The 23,303-nt window shown below is 38.8% G+C and overlaps 1 protein-coding gene across 12 annotated transcripts in view; it reads right to left on the reverse strand.

The window, feature by feature from the left end:
• The window catches only part of LOC138757439 (ubiquitin-protein ligase E3A-like), a 69,235-nt gene that overhangs the window by 41,404 nt on the left and 4,528 nt on the right, over positions 1–23,303 (reverse strand). For 10 of the 12 annotated variants that reach the window (XR_011353595.1, XR_011353597.1, XR_011353596.1 and 7 more), the window contains 5 exons: positions 21,948–23,167; positions 15,835–15,979; positions 15,045–15,250; positions 10,724–10,888; positions 9,759–9,914 (listed from right to left, as the gene is read on the reverse strand). Coding sequence is in view for 6 of the 12 variants with exons in the window: in XM_069924716.1 (XP_069780817.1) it covers positions 9,759–9,914; positions 10,724–10,888; positions 15,045–15,250; positions 15,835–15,979; positions 21,948–23,167 (1,892 nt within the window). In the remaining 6 variants the exon portion in view is untranslated. Of the gene's footprint in view, positions 1–6,638; positions 6,749–8,509; positions 8,641–9,758; positions 9,915–10,723; positions 10,889–15,044; positions 15,251–15,834; positions 15,980–21,947; positions 23,168–23,303 lie in introns of those variants that run through there. The other 2 variants (XR_011353600.1, XM_069924720.1) reach the window with 2 other exon arrangements.

Genomic DNA, 23,303 nt, shown 5'->3' on the forward strand with positions numbered 1-23,303 from the left:
TATAGGACCGAAAAAGCTAAAATAAAAACGAAATAACAATACTACGAGTTGGGTGATCAGGCACACAAAGTGTTAGCTTGGTAGATTAAAAAAGGAGTAATCAAAAATGATAAATGCTATAAAACAGAAAGACACTCTAATATAAAAGCAAAAATAATTTAATGACACTTTTAGACAATGTAACACAAAACTATACAACTCAGAATTACAAGGAGATGAGAACGAAATGGAAGAATTTTCGTTGAATGTCAAACTTCCAAGGCTGGAAGAGAGAGAGAAAGGAAAGAATTAGATACTCCCTTCACAAGGCAAGAAATCAAAAAGGCCCCGGGCACCCTACAGGCTAATAAATCACTGGAAGAGGATGAAGTTCCATCTGAGTTTTATAGACCATTCAAGGAATTATTAATGCCCCTTTTAATTGATGTCCTGGACCAAGCTGTGGAAACACAGACCTTCCTGGAGTCATTCTCAACTGTGATTATTAGTGTTACCAAAAAAGAATAGCTTTGTCATATAGACCAATACACCTGTTAAATGTTGATTATAAGATACTAACGAAAGCATTGGCTAATAGGTTAGGATAATACTTGCCAAACCTGATACATACGGACCAAGGAGGAATTGTTAAAGAAAGGTATTCCTCAAATAGTCTAGGAATATTATTTAATATACATGGCTTAATCAGAATGAAATCCAAGTATTACAGTCTCCCTAGATGCAGAAAAAGCATTTGACCATTTGCAAATCCCCCCCTGCAAAAACTTGGTATAGGCAGAACATTTATAAATTGGATAAAAAAACTTTATACCATAAACCACAAACTAAAATAATAACAAATAATTGGATGTCGGCGGAGTTCCCCTCGAGTAGATCGAGTAGACAGGGATGACCCCTGACCCCAGCATTTTTAATTTTAGCGATTGAACTGCTGGCAGAGATAATAATAAGGGATCCGGATATAAAAGGCTTTAAAGTCGGTCCAGAAGAACACAAAATCAGTCTATTTGCCGATGATTTGCTATTGTATCTATCAGAACTGGCTAAATATTTGGAAAAATTACAAGTAACACTAGAAAAATATGGAAGAATATCAGGCTACAAAATAAATATGGATAGAGATGATATAATGCCATTAACAAATTTTGAATATGAAAGATACCAAAAAGGAAGTAAATTTAAATGGAAGAAAGTACTATCTGGAAGCAGAAAAAATTCAATCCTTGGAGGTGCAAACAAACCTGGGCGTCCTCGTGCAGAGCAATCTAAAAGTTAATGCCCAGGTAGGATTGATAGTGAAGAGGCTAATGCTATGCTAGTATTCATTTCAAGAGTATAGTGTTTAAGAGTAGAGAGGTGTTAATGAGACTCTATGGGGCACTGGTGAGACCCCATTTGGAGTACTGTGTACAGTTTTGGGCCACCTATCTTGGAAAAGATGTGATGTTGTTGGAAAGGGTGTAGATGATTCCTGGAATGTAGGGGCTGGAGTATGGGGAAAATTTGGCAGCTCTTAAATTGTACTTGTTGGAGTATAGGAGAATGAGGGGGAATCTCAGAGATATTTCGAATATTGAAAAGTTTTGACAGAGTGAAGATGGATGTTTCCTTTGATGGGAGAGTTGGGGACAAGGGGTAATAGCCTTAAAATTATAAGTTATCCAATCAAAACAGAGGGTCGTGAATCTGTGGAACTCACTGCCACACAAAGCAGTGGAGGCCAGATCACTGGGAGTATTTAAACAGGAAATGGATAGGTATCTCATTAGTGAGGGTATCAAGGGATATGGGGTAAAGGCTGGTAATTGGAACTAGGGGCGAGTTTAGTTTAGCTTAATGCATAGTCACAGAACAGACCCGATGGCCTAATGGCCTGCTTCTGTTTGTTTATCTTGTGATCTAGTGAATAAAATATCTTGGAATAGCAACTGACAATAACTTGCAAATTTTGTACAAACTAAATTATGTTCCTTTTCTTGGGAAGATAAAGAGACCTACAGAAATGGAGAGACTTACCGATTACTTTGGTGGGAAGGGTTAATGGCATCAAAATGAACGTGATGTCAAGACTTCAATATCTTTTTCCAATCATTGCCTATTCCGTTACCTAAAAACCTTTTCAAGCTACTAAACAACTGAAGCATTGCTAAAGGCAGAGCTGCTGAACTAAATGTTGTCCATACCAAACAAGTAAACTAGTTATGCTGTTTATTCAAACATTGTGCGTTCCTTTTTAGGCGAGGCGATGGGCTCACAGAAGTAATGTCATAATGCTGCTGTAAGGCCTCGTCGTTCCCTTCGCAACACATTCCTGCAGCCTGGAACTTCTGCGTGGTGGTGGGGGGAGGGGGGGACCCCTGTGCCATGCTGTGCTGGCTGTTCACTATGGCGATTCGGCACATTGAGTGCTGGGTTGACCCAGCCTGCTACACCATCACCCCCTCCCCCTCCAGAAATGCAGTCTCTTGGGTGGTTTGGAAGATTGTCTTTGGGTGGGTGCCCCCGGCGCTGTAGTATAGAGGCAGAGAAAGGCTCTGAACAATCCAAGTGGGCTTTCTTGAGGCAGTAGACTGTAAGCATGTTATGCCTGCCTCCAATCTCTAGAGTATATACAACCCCCTCCCTTCTCAGTATCTTGAAAGGTCTGTCGTAAGGGCACTGCAGAGGGTACCTAGTTTGCCCCGTCTTACAAAGACAAAGTCTGTGGCTCTGAGTTCTTGTGGGCCGTGGCTGGTTGGTGTCCCATGGGTGGTGGTAGGATATGGACATGGGTAGGCGGTGTAGTTCCTCAGCCATTGTAGGATGTCTAGGGCATTTGGTGGTGGTTCGTGAAGCTGAAATGAATGTCACCTGGGCTGGAGAGCGGTGCGCCGTAGACCATTTCTGCCGATGAGGTGGGGAGGCCCTCTTTGGATGCCCAGCAGGACCCATGGGAGTTCATCCCTCCAGTTGGGCCCATGCAGCTGTGATTTGAGGGCTACTTTTAGATGGCGGTGAAAGTGCTCTACCAGCCTATTGGATTGGGGGTGGTAGGCAGTTGTGTGGTATAGTTGGCTACCGTAGAATTTGGCCATGGTCGCCCAGAGGGAAGAGGTCAACTGGGCTCCTGGTTCCGAAGTTATGTGGGAAGGGACATCAAAATGGGCGACCCACTGTGAGGTAAAGGCCCATGCACAGGTTTCTGTGTCGCAGGCTGGCATTGGTACTGCCTCTAGCCAGTTTGTAAAGTGGTCAACCATGGTGAAAAGGTACTTCATCCCCTGGCTGATGGAAAAGGGCCCTACAATGTCCACATGTGGTTGAACCTATCCGCTATAGGTGGGAAACTATGCACATGGCCTTTAGTGTGCCAATGGATTTTGGCTCGCTGACATTGTACGCCGGTTTTTTTGCCCAAAGTGAAACTTCACACCGAAGTCCATACCATACGAACTGGTCCGAAATGAGGTGGACTGTTGACCGGACGGAAGGATGAGAGGGTCCATGCACTTGATTGAATACCTGCCGTCTCCAGGTCGCAGGCAGGGTTGGACTGGGGTGGCCTGTTGACATATTGCACAGGAGTGTTAGGCCTCCTGGGTCCAGCGCAAACTCCTCAATTTGTAGGCTGGTGATGGAGGGCAGTATGCTTGTGTGTTGGCGTCTTCAGCCTGGTCCCTGGCAAACTGAGCTGTGTTGATGCCACCTGTCACCTCGGAGATCATTGCCCTGGACAGTGTATCAGCTAGCACGATGGACTTCCCCACTACATGGCAGATGTCCGTTGTATATTTGGAGATGTATGAAAAGTGCCATTGTTGCCTCGCCAACTAGGGGTCCAAGACTTTGCCCAGCACCTGCACCAGCAGATTGTGGTCTGTGTAGGCAGTGAACCCTCGGCCTTCGAGGATGTACTGGAAATGGCGTATGGCTAGGTACACTGCCAGTAGTTCATGATCAGAAGTGCTGTACTTCATCTTGGGTGGTCAGAGGTGTTTGCGAGTGGCCGCTACACACCCTTGCAGCACTGAGTCCACTGCCCGGTCTGAGGTGTCTGTCATTAATGACAGGGGTAAGTCTGGATCTGGGTGTGCCAGGAACGTGGCTTTGGAAAGTGCTGTTTTGGTTTCCTTGAATGCATGGAGTGCTTCCACAGACCACCTGGGCTCCTTGCTACCTGCCTTAATGAGGTCAAAGAGAGGTTACACATAGTGGCTGCTACTTCTGGGAGGAAGCGATGATAGAAATTCACCATCCCAAGGAATTCCTTCAGGCTTTTGAGCGTTTTGGGCCGGGGAAAATGTTCCAAATGGCCTCAACTTTGTCAGGCAAAGGTGTTGCTTCTTCACTGGAGATGCAGGCCCAAGAAGTCGACAGCGACATTTGGACAGGTTGATGATTAGCCTGAAAGTCTGCAGCCAATCAAACAGACCTTTTAAATGTTCTTTGTGGGTCCTGGCATCCGGACTGGCAATGAGCGTGTGGTCCAGGTACATGAAAATCCCCTCCACTTCTATAAGGCCGCATTTTTCAGCCCGAATGGCATTCTCAGGAACTCGGAGGCCAAACGGAGTGATTATGGCTGTCTTCTGGACATTGTCCTGGTGCACTGGGATCTGGCGGTAGCCCTTCATCAGATCGACTTTGGAAAAAATTTGGGCACCTTGGAGTCGTGCAGCAAAGTCCTGTATGTCCGGGATGGGGTATCTGTCTAGTACTGTTGAGTCATTGAGCCTGCGGTAGTCTCCATAGGGGCACCAGCTGCAAGAGTTCTTTGGGGCCAGGTATAGTGACGAAGCCCATGGGCTGTTGGAATGGCTGACAATCCCCAATTCCTCCATCATGGCAAACTTGGCTTTGGCTTGGAGGAGCTTATCTTGGGTCAGTTGTTACGCCCGCGCGTACACAGGTGGTCCGGTGGTCTCAATGTGGTGTTGTATGCCATGTGCTGGTTCCACATTGTGGAAGTTGGGGGCCAGTAGAATGGGGAAGTCGAGTAGTGCGTGGTACACACTTTGTTTGAGAGCATGGACTCTCAAAGGCCGGAAAGTGTGTTGGCGCAGTGTGAGGGGGAATACCTGGAAGGTGGTGGCATTAACCTGACGGCATCGGATGAGGTCAACCAGGAGATCGTACATTTGGAGGAAATCCGCTCCTGTGCAATATGTCAACAGGCCACCCCAGTCCAACCCTGCCTGCGACCTGGAGCCTGGCCTACTGAAGCGACGGTACAGTCCCCCTGAAAACATGTCTCATAGGTGGGGATGGTTGAACCATTGGCAGCCTGTAGGGGTAGTCCTCTGGCATTGTTCTTCCACTCAAAGAACGTGGGTGGAACTAGGCTGATATATGTGCTGGTGTCCATCAGGAATTTCCACTGGGCCTTCTGGTTGCAAAGGTAAAGCAGGTCTTTTCTGCTGCCAACCGCCAAGGCCACTAATCACGGTCGGCTTGCTTGTTTCCCTGCATCGGACTGGGTTTTCTGCCTGCAAAGGTGCAGGGTGGTACGCACCGCCGGGCATTGCAGCCCCACCAACGGTGGGGGTAGCAGTACCCTGTTGTTTTGTCACTGTGGTTACTGCATTGTGGCTGGACTGCTGCGATGGCCACCATGGGGGCACAAGAAGTGGTCGAGGTTTGTACTTTTGCTCCGACTGTGCAAATGGGCTGCATGTGGATGGAGTCAGGTTGCAGAGTGTGGAAGAGCTGGTCAGCTTCTCTTGCCAAGAGGTGCAGTTTGGCAAAGTCCATGTTGGAGATGGCGGTGGCAATGTGGACCGACAACTTGGAAAAGAACACGGCCTAAACAGGACACTTTGTGTGTCCGTCTACAAGGGCCACTAGCTCCGCATCAGTTCTGAAGGGTTGCAATCACCTAGGCCCCGTATGTTAAGCATGTGAACGACCTGTTCGTGCTGGCTAAGTTCAAATGACGAGCAAAAACAGTTTAAACATCGTGTACTTGCTGTCCACGGGTGGGCTATTGACAAATGGGCAACTTTCGCTGCTGTGGCAGGGTTCAGGGTGCTGACCACGTGCTAGAACTGTTATTCCTCGCAGGGCGAACGGTAATTCTGCAAGTTGCAGCCAGCTGCGTGGCTGGATTGCCCAGAATGGTGGCAAGTGGACACTTACAGTGTAAACTGCCGCAGGAAATCAGTTGGTGGCAGGCACTTGGGCTGTGGACGAGTCGGCAGAATTCATCTTGCCTCATGTTGTGAGTTCTAAAAAAGTTAGAACCTCAGGGTCACCACTGTAGCACTGCTAAAGGCAGAGCTGCTGAAATAAATACTGTCTAGACCAAGCAAATAAACCATTAACTGCCGTTTATTCAAACTACGCGTGTTCCTTTTTAGGGATGGCAACAGGCTCACGGGAGTGATGTCAAAAAGCTGCTGTGAGGCAAAGCCGTTCTCCTGGCAACGCACTCCTGCAGCCTGGAACTTCTGCGCGGTGGGATGGGGAAGCCCCTGTGCCCTGCTGTGTTGGCTGTTCGCTATGGCGATTCGGCCTATCGTGTGTGGGGTTGGTTTGGCCTGCTACAGAACCATATTAGACAGTTCCTATGGAATAATAAAGTACCAGGAAATGAATTGGAAAAACTGACAGGGGACTATGGGCAGGGAGGACTTGGACTTCCAAATTTTAAAAAATATTACCTAGCTGCACAGGCTAGATTTTTCACAGCCTTCTTCATTTAAGACAACCCCCTGTCTTGGGTTCAAATCAGAATGTACTCAATGGAGGAGGAGGAAGCAAAAGACTTTATCTATAAATGGAATTTCAAATCATTAAAGAAAGTCAGATAACGGCAATCTAATACATATATGATTAGAACATGGCAATAAATAGGGAAAGAAGTAGGGATATCAATAAAAGCACCATTGTGTAAAAATGTGTTATTGCCTATGAACATGGGCAAAATATTAAATTTGTTGTATGACAAAGGTATAAGACATATTAAAGACTGTTATACGGAAGTAACTCATGTCCTTTGAACAATTAAAACATAAATACAGAGTGGCCAAAGGTACCATCTTCTGTTTTCTCCAGCTTAAATAGACACCACCTGAAATTAGTGAAACTAAACCAATGGTTTGGACGGGGAATACATCCAAGTTTATAACAAAAATGTATTCTGCTCTCCAGAACAAAAATGTAAAACCAGGGTTTCAAAGGTCAAGGGAGAGATGGGAGTCTGACTTTGGTGTGGTGATTTTATAAAGAAGCTGGTCAGATTGGTGTAAGGACAGCAATGACATCAATTATAAATGCAAAATATTCACTGGTTCAGTAATTTTTTTTTAAACACCAATTATATCTTACTCTATACAAGTTACACAGATCAAAAGCTGAAATTTCAGAGAGGTGTGTTTCAGATGTGGGACTAAGACAGGAACCTTTTTACATTCCATGTGGTTGTGCATGAAAGTGAGGCCATTTTGACAAGAAATTGCAGAAAGATTAACCAGGATAACAGGAGTGGCCTTCATGGGTCACTCAGAGCTATTATCTATTAGGTAACTTCATGGAAATAAGTGACAAATTGACCAAATATCAAATCTCATTTATAAAAAAAATAGCACTGCAGTAGCAAAAACAATGCATCGCGATCAATTAGAAGTCTGACTCCCCTCTACTCAGCATGATGGACTGCAAAAATGAAGATCTATATACCTATGTTGGGGGAGGGGGGGGTGTGGAAATCACATTTAACTTAAAAGAATAAATGTCTCTTTTGTAAAGGTCTGACAGCCATACATAGGGACCCATCTACAGGAATAAAAGGAACATAAAAAGGGTATAAAAGTAACTATTATATATAAAAATGTAGTTTCTTCATCTGTACTCTATATGCTTAAAATATGTAAGCTCTGATGGTAAACGGATCTATATGCATGGAAGGGGAGGAGGGAGGGACTTTTGTTTTTGTTTATTGCATTTGTGAGAAAAAGTTTAATATATTGTATATTTAAAAGGTCACCATATAAAATTTTTGGAAAAAAAAACAAAAACAAAATATTGAAAAAAACAATTAGCTCCTTAGTTTTGGTGATTATAGAGTGCAAGGTTGTTGTTGCACCATTCAGCCAAGTTTTCAATCTCCATCCTGTATGCTCTCATCCCTTTCCATTATGTAACCCACTACCGAGGTATCGTTGGCAAATTTTTAGATAGTGTTATTGTCATACCAAGCGACACAGTTGGTATATGTTGAGTGAGTAGAGTAGAGAGGGGGCTAACAAAATAGCCCTGTGGTGCTCCAGTACTGATGGAGATTGATGGAGTTCCTGATTAAATACAGTTTTATGGCATTAGATAAATCTCTTAGTTTTGTTATTACCAATAACATTACCCTACATCTGATAACTATGGAAATAATTATGATAAAAATAATTGTATCTATTTAAACCAATTCTTCATAAAGCTCAGATTCCCTGACGGTGAGCATGCAGGTACAGCAGGTGGTTAAAAAGGCAAATGGTATGTTGGCCTTCATATCAAGAGGGTTTGAGTCTAGGAACAAGGATACCTTACTGCAGCTGTACAGGGCCTTGGTGAGACCCCACCTGGAGTATTGTGTGCAGTTTTGGTCACCTTATCTAAGGAAGGATGTTCTTGCAATGGAGGGAGTGCAGAGGCGATTCACCAGGCCGATACCTGGAATGGCAGGAATGACTTATGAGGAAAGATTGCACAAATTGGGATTGTACTCCCTGGAGTTTAGAAGATTGAGAGGGGATCTCATAGAGACGTATAAAATTCTGGCAGGACTGGACAGAATGGATGCAGATGGGATGTTTCCAATGATGGGAAAATCCAGAACCAGGGGCCATGGTTTGAAGATAATAGGCAAACCATTTAGGACCGAGATGAGGAGGAATTTCTTGACCCCAGAGGGTGGTGAATCTGTGGAATTCATTGCCACAGAGGGCAGTAGAGGCAGGTTCATTAAATATATTTAAGAGGGAATTAGGTATTAAAGGTTACGGAGAGAAGGCGGGGACGGGGTACTGAACTTTAAGATCAGCCATGATCTCGTTGAATGGCGGAGCAGGCTCGAAGGGTTGAATGACCTACTCCTGCTCCTATCTTCTATGTTTCTATGTTAAGGATCTCAATTCTATCCCAAATGCTCCCTCTCCACTTTAAGCAGTTAAGGTCCACAGGCTCCCAGTCGGTTGGAATTATGCTCTTCTCTAAGGATGCTATGAGCATATACAATCATTGATTTTATTTTTAAAACAGAATGGAGTGTGTGTTTTAGGAATCTGCTGTTGGGCATGCAAATGGCACAGGCTATCTAATGCATCTTTGATGATAAGTGGGGCCTTAATGCTGGGGATGTTGTTCTGGGAAAGAATGAAGACATTGGTTAGCTTATGCTTGCAGAGAATGTGGATGATTCTATGAAGGTAGTTTATCGAGTGCCTCAGGTTACTGCCTGCAGGTTGTTCAGGTCTCAAGGAGTATGTATTAGTGCTGGTAGATCTTGAGTTTTATACCTGTTTAAGGTACAGTATTAAACTTTAAACTCCTGATTCTTAATCGGTCAAAGGATGAATTGCAGCATTGAAATTGGTGATGCATTTCATTAATTACGTCTGCCTTTGATGTGTGGTGGTTCCCATAGTCTACATCTTCCAACATCTCAAAGAATCATATTGTAGTAACAAACTAAACCACTAATTTTAACCAAATAAACATTAGAAAACTAAAGTATTTATGTTCGTAATAATACATTCATTTTGATTTAGAATAAAATAAACAGCACTTACTTTGCTGCCACAGATTAGCTGTTCAATTTCTTCTGGTCTGAAAAGGTATTTTAAGGGAGACTCATTTGTAACCATATGGAAGCCTCTATTGAATGCTCTGAACTGTTTTTCTACTGACTGGTTCAGAATATAATTTGTATATAGTTGAACAAATTCCTGCACAAGAGAAATTTTGGAAATTTCAATCAGACAAGTTTATATTTGGATATCACAACACATTCAATTTGGTGAGGATATTAACTCTTATAGGACACTGGAGAATTGGGGAGTGGGGAGTATGAATAGTTATGAATTTCATCTTTTGGATTAAACTCCATTCACATGGATATTAAATATTCAGTCGCACTCTCTTGTAGGTCAGAAAAGTCTCCCAGTTTTCTGCCCTATTATTTATCCTCAAAAGATATAGAGATCCAGCTGCATGATTTCTTGAATTGACCATGTTTTGTCAGCAAGTACATTGTAAATCATTAATTGCAGCATTTCTGTGGCTGTGGAGTTGATTTTGTTTTCATTTACTTCAGATACTTTGTTATAGTTTATATAGGGCAAATATGCTCATAAAATGTTATGTGAAGGTTTGGTCAGATGCACAATCTTATTTTGGAAATCAACAATTTTATAGACATGCCTATACGATGCAAAGAGTAGAAATTAGTCAAGCAAAATCAACTAGAGGGCTTCAAGTTGTAGAAATTAGATGCCCTACATTTCCAAGTGCCATTCACTTTTTTAAAAAAATACTCAGCCAATGCCTTTCAAACAAATAATATGCAAGAAAACCATGGGACAAGTTTCACATTAGCACCAAGTCTTTCCAATTCATAACTGTAGAATTTAAAACAAAAAGGAACTGAACCTTTTTTCAATATCCCAAGACACATTTCTGAAACAATAATATAACTGCTACATTTTGTTCACCTTAAATTATTATATACGATAATTATGATTAATGAAATCCTAACCTTTTTGTTCTGGTTTGTTACTGGAATCTCATCATTGCTATCTTTTAAGTTATGAGTTACTGGCACTCCAAACAGGTCATTATATGATACTTTAAAAGTGATCATCATATCTTCTTCTATATTGCCTTCATATTCCAGGACTTCTTTTAAACTTCTATAGAGAATCTGCAAAGAATTGGTTTCAAATAATCAATAAATAACATTACAATGATTGTCTCTCAGATGCAGTCCAACACTAGCTAAAACCACAAATCAGTAAAATGGATGATAAATAATTCCATTCCAACATCACCCCTGAAATATTAATATCAAATTAAGTGTTTTTTTTTTTAAATTTGTCACCCAAAAGTGCATTTGAATACTTGGTTTAGTTTTTGGATGGCTAATTACATACAAGTTAATTTGAAGCTTCTTTCATCTTAGAAATAGCAGTATTCTAAAATAATCCTCTGCTCAACTCATTTCCCTATCCATTTCAGTAATGTGGACATTGAAATGTACTGTTTATTAGGCTATTGGCATCAACTTTCTAATCAAGTTGGAGTACGTCCTCAGTAAAACATTCAGCAGGGATTATAACATCATGCTTACAAGCAAAAATTTGACCCGTTTTCCTCTTCATGACCAAGACAATTTTTTTTTTCATTTCTACCAATAGAATAAACTAGACACTATTAAAGACTTTCACAAGAAACATAAACCAATATTTTAACGTACAACCAAAAAGAAATACAGCTAATTTTTTTTTGGACAATACTATATAAATCAGAATTATTAGGAGATGATAATGAGATGGATGAGCCCCGAATGAACAAAGAGCTTCCAAAACTAGAGATGAGAGAACAGATGAAGTTAGATGCCCATTTCACAAGAGAAAAAAATTGAGAAGGCTCTGAACACTCTGTAGGCCAAGTCTCCCGGAGAGGATGAGTTCCTGCACGAGTTCTGCAGACAATTAAAAAATTTGTTGATACCTCTTATAATGGAAGTGCTGGACTTACACTCTCCTAGACTCTTTTTCAACAGCTATTATTAGTGTTGCAGAAAAATCAAGCCATTGAAAACCTCATCTTTTTGACCTATCTCGCTTTTGAATGCGGATTATAAGATATTGGCGAAGGTGTTAGCTAATAGACTGGGACAATATTTACCTAAATTAATACATACAGATCAGGTGGGATTTGTTAAAGGAAGGCACTCTTCAAATAGTCTGGCTAGGCTACTTAATATAATACACATGGCTAAATCAAAACTGAATTCCAGTATAACAATCTCCCTCAACACGGAAAAGGCATTCAACCACTTAGAATGGTCTTTTTTTTAAAAAAAAATAAACATTGGGTGAAATTTGGAATAGGTAGAACATTCATAAATTGAATAAAAACTCTATTATAAACCACAAACCAAAATTATAATAGTCAAATGTCAGCAGTTTTTCCTCTGAATAGATTGAGTAAAAAGGGGTGTCCCCTGTCCCCAGCACTTTTTATCCTTGCGATTGAACTGCTGGCAGAGATTATAAGGAGAGATCTGGATATTAAAGGCTTCAAAGTTGGACAGGAAGAACATAAAAATCAGCCTGATGATGTGCTACTACATTTATCTGACCCGGCTGGGTTTCTGGAGAAATTACAAACAGCACTAGAAAAATATGGAAGAGTTTCATGTTATAAAATTAATATGAATAAAAGTGAGATAATGCCATTGATGAATTTTGATTACGAAAGATATCAAAAAGGAAGTCGATTTTATTGGAAAGTAGATGGAATTAAATACTTAAGAAACATGAGTGATAATAATCTACAAAATTTGTACAAATTAAACTATTCTCCCCTGTTAGGGAAGATAGAGAAGGATTTGCAGAAATGGAAAGATTTACCAATTACTTTGATGGAAAGGGCTAACTATGTAAAAATGAAAGTAATGCCAAGATTACAGTATCTTTTTCAATTGCTGCCTATTTCTTTGCCAAAAAAAATCTTTTAATTATTAAATAATTGTATTAAGCAATTTTTTATGAAATAATAAGGTGCCAATAATTTTGATGGAAAAAATTAACGTGGGATTGTAAAATAGGAGGATTTAGTGACCAGATTTTATCAAGTTTTATTTGTCAGCACAACTCATATTTTTTTGAGGAAGGCAGCCCTCCAACCCCCTCCCCCCACCTTTCTTGGGTTTGAATGGGATTATACTCAATGAAACAGAGGGCAGCGAAGGATTTTACCTATAAGTGGAGTGTTAAGTCAGTATCTATTATGTAATGTTTATTTGAAATGTACAAAGATACTAACAATTAAAAATTTCAAAAACAAAGCCCCAAAATATGGATAATCCTATATTAATACACATAATTAGAGTATGACAAGAAATCAATGAGTATTGGAGAAAAAGCAGAGATATCATTATGTAAGAATATGTTGTTGCCTTTGAATATAGGTAACAGAATATTAAACTCCTAATATGACAAAGGAATAAGATACATTGAAGACTGCTATGCAGAGGGGATTCATGTCTTTTAATAATCTAAAGCACAATTATGGAGTAGCTAACAGAACTTTCTTGTTTTCTCCAGCTAAGATCATTCTTGAAAGAAAGATCCAGGTAATATTTGGTCCCACCTGAAATTAATGAAGTGGAGGAAATGGTCTGGCGAGAAAATATACCCAAATTTATGATAAAAATGTACTTTGCTCTCCAGAGTGAAAGTGCAAAACCAGGTTTAGAGGTCACGAGAGAGATGGGAGTTGGACTTATTGGTGTTTGGATAGTATGACATCAATTATAAATGCAAGATACACTAATTATATCTTTTGCCACAGAAGCTACATAGGTCAAAATCTAAAATATTGTAGATGCATTTTAGATGTGGGATTGAAATAGGAACTTTCTTATGTGGTATGTGGTCATGTGTGAAGGTGAGGCCTTTTTGGCAGGATATTGCGGAAATGTTAATAAGAATAACAGGGGTGGCCTTCGCAGATGACCCAGAGCTTTATCTTTTGGGCAATTTTATTGAAGTAAGTAATAAATTAACTAAATTCTACATTTATTTTGTCAAAGTAGCTTTAGCAGTGGCCAAGAAGTACATTGCAATTACTTGGAAGTCCAACTCTCCCTTACTCATGCACAATGAACTGCAGAGATAAACAGTTGTATACCTATGGAGAAAATTATATACAATCTAAAAAAAAACAAACAAGCATGACACATTTGTCAAGATATGGTAGCCATATTTGGACCTTAACCACAGATATCGTTACAATACAAGCAGATATGATTTCCCCGCATAGATTTTTTTTGAATGGATAGTACGAGTTTGAGCTCTGACAGTGTGTGGTTTTATATTTTGTAGGAGGGGTGGAGTTTTTCTTTTTTTTGTATGAAAAAGTTTAATCTACTGTGATACTGAAGATTTTACTATGTATATTTATAAAAATGAAAAATAAAATATTTAAAAAACCTTCACATGTGCTATGGTTTTTCATCAAGTCACTTTAAGAAATTAATGATATTCCTAATGAACGACGCTGTTCAGCAGTTTGAGCTCTGCAAATAACCCAATTTACAAATGTACTGAATACTTCTATGGATTATGATCCCTTTTAACAATTAACAATCCACCTCCTAATTTGTCATGTTCAATATGTAAAGAGGCAGTTTCTTCCTAAAATTCCCACAACGCAGGTGGTGTAAAAAGTTCGGAATGGAAATGAGTGACTATATCCCATTACAAAATTTTTCCTGCGGCACCCCGAGACATTTTTGTGGACTACCTATAGTCTAATCTGAACTGCAGGTTGTCCGTAATAATGGATCAATGAATAGAGCATGTATTTGGAAGTCCCGCCTATTTACTTACCACACTTCCAGTATTCAGTGTAAAATCGCGCAAGGGTCTGGAGATTGAGTTTTGGTCGTTCTTGTGTGAACGGCCATACTGGAAGGTAGGAAAAAATTTTGAATAGAAAAAAACCCAATTTCTATATAAAAAAAAAAGCATAATAGAGAAACAGCATGAAAACAAGTCCTTCAGCCCATTGAGTCAATGCAGATCAACCGTGTTTACACTTGTTCTACATTAATCATATTTTATTCTTCCCCATTCTCATCAACTTTCCTGATTAAACCTACTAAACTTTGTGGCTAATTAACCTACAAATATGTACATCTTTGGGAAGAGGAACAAAACTGGAGCAGTTGCAGTGAGTGTTCAAATTCCACTACTCGAGGTCAAAATTAAACTTGAATTGACGTATTATTTTGTAAAGCTATATAGCTGATGAAAACCAATCTCACTGAAATTACAGTATTAACTTACTGGGTGTGAGTCAGCAAGATCTTCTAAAGTTCCTTTCTTGCCCATCAACTTCCTGTAAACCACCATGGGGAAGTGGACATCCAGAATGCAGTGATTGTATATTGCCAGGCCCAGCACTATTCCAATTAATGTGAATTGTCCATCATTCTCAAAAGAGGTAGGGTTGAACCAGAAGTGTTTTGTATAGCTATCATAAGTGAACATTCCTACAAAAGGAAGAAAAATTCAAACATTTTCCAATTTGAATAAGATAATTTAAATGATCTAAACACCTGGCTGAATGCTTGAAGCATTGGGACCTTGAACAAATCAATCCTTCTTCCTATTCCTAAACAGTTGTATAATATTTATACAATCAAATGTGGAATTTAACATTACCCCAATTTTCACAGCTGTCTCTTGAACATGATACATTCCCCTTCTCTTTCAACCAAATCTACCAGTCCATTTACATTTACTGAGATGCATCATCAAAGATTGAATGCTATAGCAAGCCACGTTAATGGCAAATGTTTGAACAAGGATTTTCAGAACAGTGAACCTCAAATATCACATTTTCACCTCTTTCAATCCAGCTGCAAAAGTGCAATTGTTCTCTGGTTTTTAAGTGCAACATTTTGGGACTATCAATATAATATAAAAATAAAGTATTTCATTTAAATTGGCATTTCCTCCATTTATACCATGAATATTAAGTGGCAAGAAATCTCCAGACATTTTATATATTGAAATGCTGTGATATTTGCAATTACTGAAATTGTCAATGCACTAAGGTTGGAAAATATAATACCTATATCAGGATTAAAAATCTCTTCCACAACCAACTGAAAGAACTCCTTGGAAACTCCACCTTCATCCACTCCTTGCTCACCCTCAAATTCCACGTACAGTTGCTTTTTCAAGTCCGATGGATTTTCTGTGGCAATCATTTCCAACTGCAAACCATACAAATGAAGCAATTTAAATAATAAACTTTACAATGTTACCCCAATAGGTTTATAGAATACTACAGCACAGAAACAGGCCCCTTTGGCTTTTCTGGTCTGTGCCAAACCATTTTTTCCCCTAGTCCCACGGACCTGCACCCAGTCCATTACCCTCCCTAACTTTCCATGTACCTGTCCAAATTCTTCTTAAAATGTTAAAATTGAGCCCGCATTCACCATTTCAGTTGGCAGCTCATTCCACACTCCTATCACTTTGTGTGAAGTTCCCCCTAAGCTTTTCCCCTTTTCACTCTTAACCCATGAATTCTGGTTTGTCTCTCACCCTCATTGGAAAAAAAAGCCTAGCTACATTTACTCTATCTATCCCCCTCAATTTTGAATACCACTATCAAATCTCCCCTCATTCTTCTACACTCCAGGAAATAGTCCTAACCAGTTTCACCTTTCATTGTAACTCAGTTCCCTCTAGGCAACATCCTAGCACATTTTCTCTGTACTCTTTCAATCTTATTAATAGCTTTTCTGCAGTTAGGTGACTAAAATTGCACACAATACTCCAAATTTGGCTTCACCAATGTCTTATGTAGTTTTACCATAACATCCCAACTCCTTTATTCAATACTTTGATTTTTGAAGGCCAATATGCCTCAAGCTCTCTTTACAACCCTATCCACCTGTGATACCACTTTCAGGGAATTGTGTATCTGTATTCCCAGATCTCTCTGTTCTATCACATTCCTCAGTGCCCTACCAATTACCATGTGTCTTTTCTTGGTTTGTCCTTCAAAAAAATGCAACACCTCACACTTGTCTGCATTAAATTCCATCTGCTATTTTTCAGCCCATTTTTCCAGCTGGTCCGGATCCTTCTGCAAGCTTTGAACATCTCCAATCTTAGTGTCTTCAGCAAACTTGCTGATCCAATTTACCACATTATCATCCAGATCACTGATATAGATGACAAACAACAATGGACCCAGCACCGCTCCTTGAGGTATAGCACTAGTCACAGCCCTCCAATCTGAGAAGCAATCATCCACCTCTACCCTCTGGCTTCTCCCATCCAGCCATTGTCGAATCCAGTTCACTATAAGTGGACCTTAGGAATCCAATCAAGTCTCAAATGCATCCCAACATTGTTCTAGTCTGTAGTGTTAACATTTCAAAGTGGTTTCAGTGGTCAAATGACAATTATGAGCAGTCTAGTATGGTAACATTCCTGACAGGCTTGGTAGATGATGAAAAGGCATGTAAAGAGAAGTGTTTTCTCTGCAAGATACCCAGCCTCCCACCTGTCCTTGCACAACTGAGTTTCTGATGTACAAATTAGAACTTTATCTTAAATGGTAGTTTGACAAAGAATTACATCACACATACTGAAAGATTCAAAACTGTACCATACAATGGCCTCCCTTATGGCCACTTCTTTATGAATACAGTAAACTGTGGTTTGGTGGGCTGACAGCAGAAAATTCAGGCTATGCAACTCTTTGTCATGAGTAATCTCAGTGGCAAAATACAGGACCTGATTCATTTAATTATTTTAGAACAAAATTGAAAACATATCAATGGAAAAGAAAGAAAGCAACCAAGCTCTTCAGTCAAGCTCAATTTTACCAAAACTAGCAGCGAGATATTAAACCCAGTTTACATTTTGAAGGTTAAATGTGCACATGTTCCATCTGATATTTAAGCTTTGGCAAGAGAAACAATTATCCTTTTTACGTGCTGTACAATGATTCCAAAGTACAGTAGGAGAAAGCAAATTGTATTGTCCATTTCAAGACTAATCTACATAACATTATAAAAGAAAAATATTGGTGGTTAAAGTGCAAAATTAAAACTGAAAGTGTTGTAAACACTCAGCGGGTTAAGTAGCATCTATGGATAGAGAAACAGTTAATATTTCAGAATGTCTTCTTTTATAAAAAGATTTTTATTCTATTAGTCATAGAGTTAGTCACATAATCACAGAAACTGGCTCTTTGGCCACCATACATTAACTCATTATACTAATTTACACCAATTCCATTTTTACAGCATTCAGCCATAATTTTCAATGCCATCTTAATACATTTTTAATGTACCTGCCTCCACCACACTTCAAGCACGGAGTTCCAGGTTTAAATCCCCTTTTGGGTGAAAGAATAATTTAAACCCCCTCTAAATCTCCAAATCCTTACCTTAAACCCTTACCATCTGGTTGGAGACACCCTGCCAAGGGAAAAAAAGGTTTCTCACTATATACAAACTCAGAATTTTGTAAACTTCAATCAGATCACCTCTCAGCATTTTATGTTCCATAGAAAACAAACCCAGACTATCCACTACCTCTTCATATTATGTTAATTTGAAAATTATTTTACTTTTAATAAAGCCAACATCTTTTCTTTTAAACATAGTTTAAATGTTATCAGAAGGGAAGCTTGTTGACACAACAATTAGCGCTGTTGTATTATAGATCTGCTATATTTATCTAGTCTTCGGGCGTGTAGTTTACTGTGACTGTATGGTTTCTTCCAGATGCTCAGCTTTCCCCACACCCAAAGACTTGCTAGCAGTTAAATGACTACTGTAAATGAACCCTTTTGTGCAAATTAATGACATAAAGGATAAAAGGGAAGTGATAGTCTTATCTGTGGCATTGGGAAATGGGCATGGCAGTGAAATTAAAAGGATTGTTCCTTGAAGCTGGCATGGACTCAATGGGCCAAATGCCTCCATGCTTGTTGTTATCAATACAGGAACAATGATCGTCTAGTCATAATCAGCAGTTTCAAAGTTAAGCTACACTAAAAAAAAATCATCTTGGTTCAGTTTCCATTGACCCGATATTACATGCAAAGATTTTTTAAATTATCCACCCCACTTTCTCAAATCCAGAGAAGAAGACCATAGCCTGGAAAGACCCAAGTTCAAAAGAATCATAAAACCCAAATGTTCACACAAGTAGTTAAAATTTAACCAATTAAATGTTACAGAGAAAAAAAATGGGCAAAACACTGGGAGGGAATGAGTCTGCCATGTTTTGTTTTAGATGTTATGCGATAGTGAACATGAACAAGGTGGGCCACAAGGCCTGAATCTGTGCTGTATGACTAGGACTCCAATGAATACAGCTTTCAAAGGCAAGTTTAGCATTCTACAACCCATTCATGAGAAAGACATCAAATTCATCTAAATGAATGTGTTCTCTTCGGACTAATTTGACCCAAAGCAATAGCAACTAGTTTCCCTTGTATCTAATTAACATGTAATGAGACACAAGGGGTAATCTCACATCAGGCAGATCACATTATGTAAAAGGTTAAAAAGCTTTTTTTGAAAGACAAAAAACACCAAAGGATCAGACAAATTTCAACAAAACTGCAATTTAGTCAGTGGTTCATGTGCTTATGCTAGCTTTTTATCATCACGACAGTTTCAGTCAAAATGTTTGTCATATACTGTACACTGTTCAATGTACATATGCACCCAAATTCATTCTTGCTGCAGTCAAACAGATTATGCTTCATAGAAAGAAAAAGTACAATTAAATCAGCACAGGAACTATCGTGAGACTCAGGGGAGTAGATTTAAGACGGAGACAAGGAAAAGCTGTTTTTCCCAGAGAGTAGTGAATCTGTGGAATTCTCTACCCAGGGAAGCAGTTGAGGCTAATTCATTAAACAAATTTAAGGTTCATTGAAATAGATTTTTTTTTTTATTTTTTTTTTTACACAAAAAAAGGAATTATGGGATTATGAAGAAAAGGCAGGTAAGTGGAGTTGAAACAGTGATCAGACCAGCCATGATCTTTTTGAATGGCAGAGCAGGCTCAATAGGCCAGATGGCCTACTCCTGTTTCTATTTCTTATGTTCTTTTGTATCCTTTGTTTCTAAAATGTTCTGAAATATTAACGTGGAAAGTCTATGATTAGCTCACCAAATTCATTTATGGGTCTGGGCCTCGGGTTGAGATTCTAAATTAGAGAAAGGCCAATTTTGAGGAAATGAGAAAGGATCTAGAATGTGTGGATTGGGGTAAGTTGTTTTCAGACATGGACGTGTGAGGTAAGTGGAGGATCTTCAAAAGGGAAATTTTGAGAGTACAGAGTTTGTATGTTCCTGTCAGGATTACAGGTAAGGTTAGCAGGCAGAGGGAACCTTAGTTTTCAGGGGATATTGGAGATCGGGTTCGGAAGAAGAGAGGTGTAGAAGAGGTAGAGGCAACATAGAGCAAATGAGGGACTTGAGGAGGATTAAAAAATGCAAGAAAAACCTCAAGAATGAAATCAGGATTGACCCTGTATTGAATGTGCCCAGAAGTATTGAACTGCACGTTTCACAAACATTTCTACGACTGATTCCACCTGCATTGAATTCGCCCATCATTATTGAATGAAGATCTACCGGTACCAATGCTTGAAGAGGGCGCACAAAATCAGTGAACTGGAGCGGACTCGAAAGCCCAACACGGCCTGTTTCCGCTCCGTAAATGGTTATATGGGAATGCCTTCCATATTTTTTAATTGTCTGGAGAGGAAAAAAAAACTAATTTATAATTCTAGTGCCACTCTTAAATGAACATGTGGCAGATTCAAATTACATCCTTGAATTACTGAACATTATACATTTACTCAACATTTCCTGTACCTGTAGTAAACATAATCTGTTTTCTTAAAAGTATTTTTCATCTTTGGTAACACCTTGTTTCCAGTCCATTTAATAATTAAACTCCAAGAATATTCCAAATAGAAAACCAGATTCCTATCGGACATTTTTTTTCAAATCTTTTCTCCATTGACACGTTTAAAGGTGCTCATATTTCTTTGATTGAATTTGAATTGTACCACAGGGTACACACACAATCTCCATCCTTTTCCTCCAAGAGTATTTGTTTTTACTGGTGCTGAACTTTAAAAAAAAATCAGTCCCCCTTTGCCAACTTTTCTCACAGTTCACTGAGTTCTAATTCAGAATTAGCTTCACAATTTGATTTTTATTTGAGTCCAGAACAAAGGTAAAGCATTTAGTTAACTCTCATCAATCTGAGAAATACCACTTGACATTCTTTGTCACTTGGCAAACTGTAAAAATAAATAAATAGAAGGAAAAATCGCAGACCGTTATCTTTTTAACAAATTTGATGACTTAAAAAAGCTACTTTCAACGCACATACTGCATACCTTTATCTATATAATCTAATTTCCATTGCTATAAAATGATTTCAAACTCTTATCATAATAGCGTTCCTGCCATTTAGTGCAATGACAAAGAAGAATGCATAGATTAAAAAAAAAGTTTTAAAAAAAGTTGTAGTACTTATCCATTGTAGGAACAGAGCCATCAAATTAATCACAATATATTAGAAAATAACATGAGATTTGCTGGACAGCATCTTCCTTTACAAATCCACATTGATATCTCCAATGATATCACCTGAACTCAAACCTTTTCCACATTATCAAAAGTTTAATAAGTTGTAGATATCTACCTTGCGTCTCTCTAAGTAAATATAACCTGTACTTTGCTTCTGCCTCTGTTCATAATTTTGTAATCATATGGCTAGTAAGTGTTTTTTTAAAAAAAATCATTAATACATTGTTATTCATGATTAAAACCAAAATTATGGAGATTCTTAGCAGGTGGAGAGAAATATTTTTATATTTTAATATTTTTATGTTTCAAGATGAATGATCACACTAATGAACTCCTCAGATGACACCTGATCTGTTGAGTTTTTCCCTAATACTTCATTTTTATTCCAGGTCTGCAATATTTTGCTTTACAATCATTGTTCATGATAATACCCAAAACAATGGAAATTCAATTAAAGATGTTTTGTTAGAAATAGAATGATTCTTTAACAATTTAATGGCGTTGGGAATTTTGATCAAATCTATTAAATACAGTTGAATATTTTGGCATTACTGCTTATAAAAGATAGCTGAGCAAGAAAAATAATGATACATACCCGTACAAGAGCATCATCAATCATATGATCACGTCTTACTTTAAGTCGAAGATAAGGTTGAACTTGCTGTCCTTGAACCAAGTTGTATAACACAGTTATACGACGCTCACTGAACATTCGAATTCTGTTGTCATAATAGAGGCCTTGACTTTTAGTATAGGGAGTAAGAAGGAATGGGCAAGTCAAGAAAGAAAATTTCTTCTCACTGTCTACTTTAAAAAATATATAGTCTTTATCCACTGCAAGAACATTATTTAATGATTCATTAACAAATTCATCATAAGGTATGACTGGTTGACAGCAGTCAACAGCCTTAAAATTAAGTATTTTTTCCAATGGGTCCACCCGGGCACCTTTGTTGTAATTGGCGCCCTCGATTAAAAAATTCTGTTGCGAATTCTTCTCCCTGTTTTCTTGTGAGGATTCTTCATCATTATTCTCCAAGGTCAACACGCCACCCAGCAAATTTGCATAATACACCAATTTTAGACACTTAGTTGCTGCAACTACCACATCATCTTCATTCACTAAATTTTGACAACTATAATCATTGCTTATAACTTTGTACGTAATAAGCTGCTGAAAGACCTCAACCATTCTGCGGATATCAATTGAGCTGTACGTGGACCACAGTTGAATTAGATTGGCTTGTGCTGACAAAGGAAGCTTGCACATTGCTTTGCAGAACATAGGCAAGGCTCCTTCCAGATATTCAGGACTATGAAGGTTAGGATTTTCCATGATAATTATGAATATGTTCAAGTAGTTTGAATCTCTACTGTATGCATTGTGATAACTTAAATCACATTCCACATCTGGTGACAGATACATCAAAGCATTAATCAGTGCAGTTTCAATTCGGTTATGTACTAGTAGTTTTTTGTACACCTGTCGAACAGATTTCACATCAACAGTTAATTCTTCTGGTTTAAATGGTTGCCTAAGATATCCACATGATTTCTGTTGAGAGCAGCAAGGTAGTGAATCTTCACATCCAACTACTGTTATTGTTTTATTACCTTTTTTCAAATTAGCCTGAGAGTTTTCGGGTAAATTGCTCACGTACATTTTCTGCATTTCAGGTTTCCTAAAGCTCTTAACGAGTTTATCTGCACTGGAAAATATCCGGCCAATAACGCGCACAAGTAGTGAGATGTCTTCAGTTTCATTGCAAACACGTAGAATTTCATCCACTTTTTCTTCTGTAAGATAGTTTATGTCTAGGAATTAAAACAAATTATTCAGAAATTGGAGGACATAAACTGAAAGATGATTTTTGTTAGCAAACCATCAATATAATTATAATACAATTTTGCACCAATCAAGCTAAATTCAATGTTGGAACATATCTCACTT

Source organism: Narcine bancroftii, chromosome 3 (genome assembly GCF_036971445.1).
Source record: "Narcine bancroftii isolate sNarBan1 chromosome 3, sNarBan1.hap1, whole genome shotgun sequence".
NCBI classification, from domain to species: Eukaryota; Metazoa; Chordata; class Chondrichthyes; order Torpediniformes; family Narcinidae; genus Narcine; species Narcine bancroftii.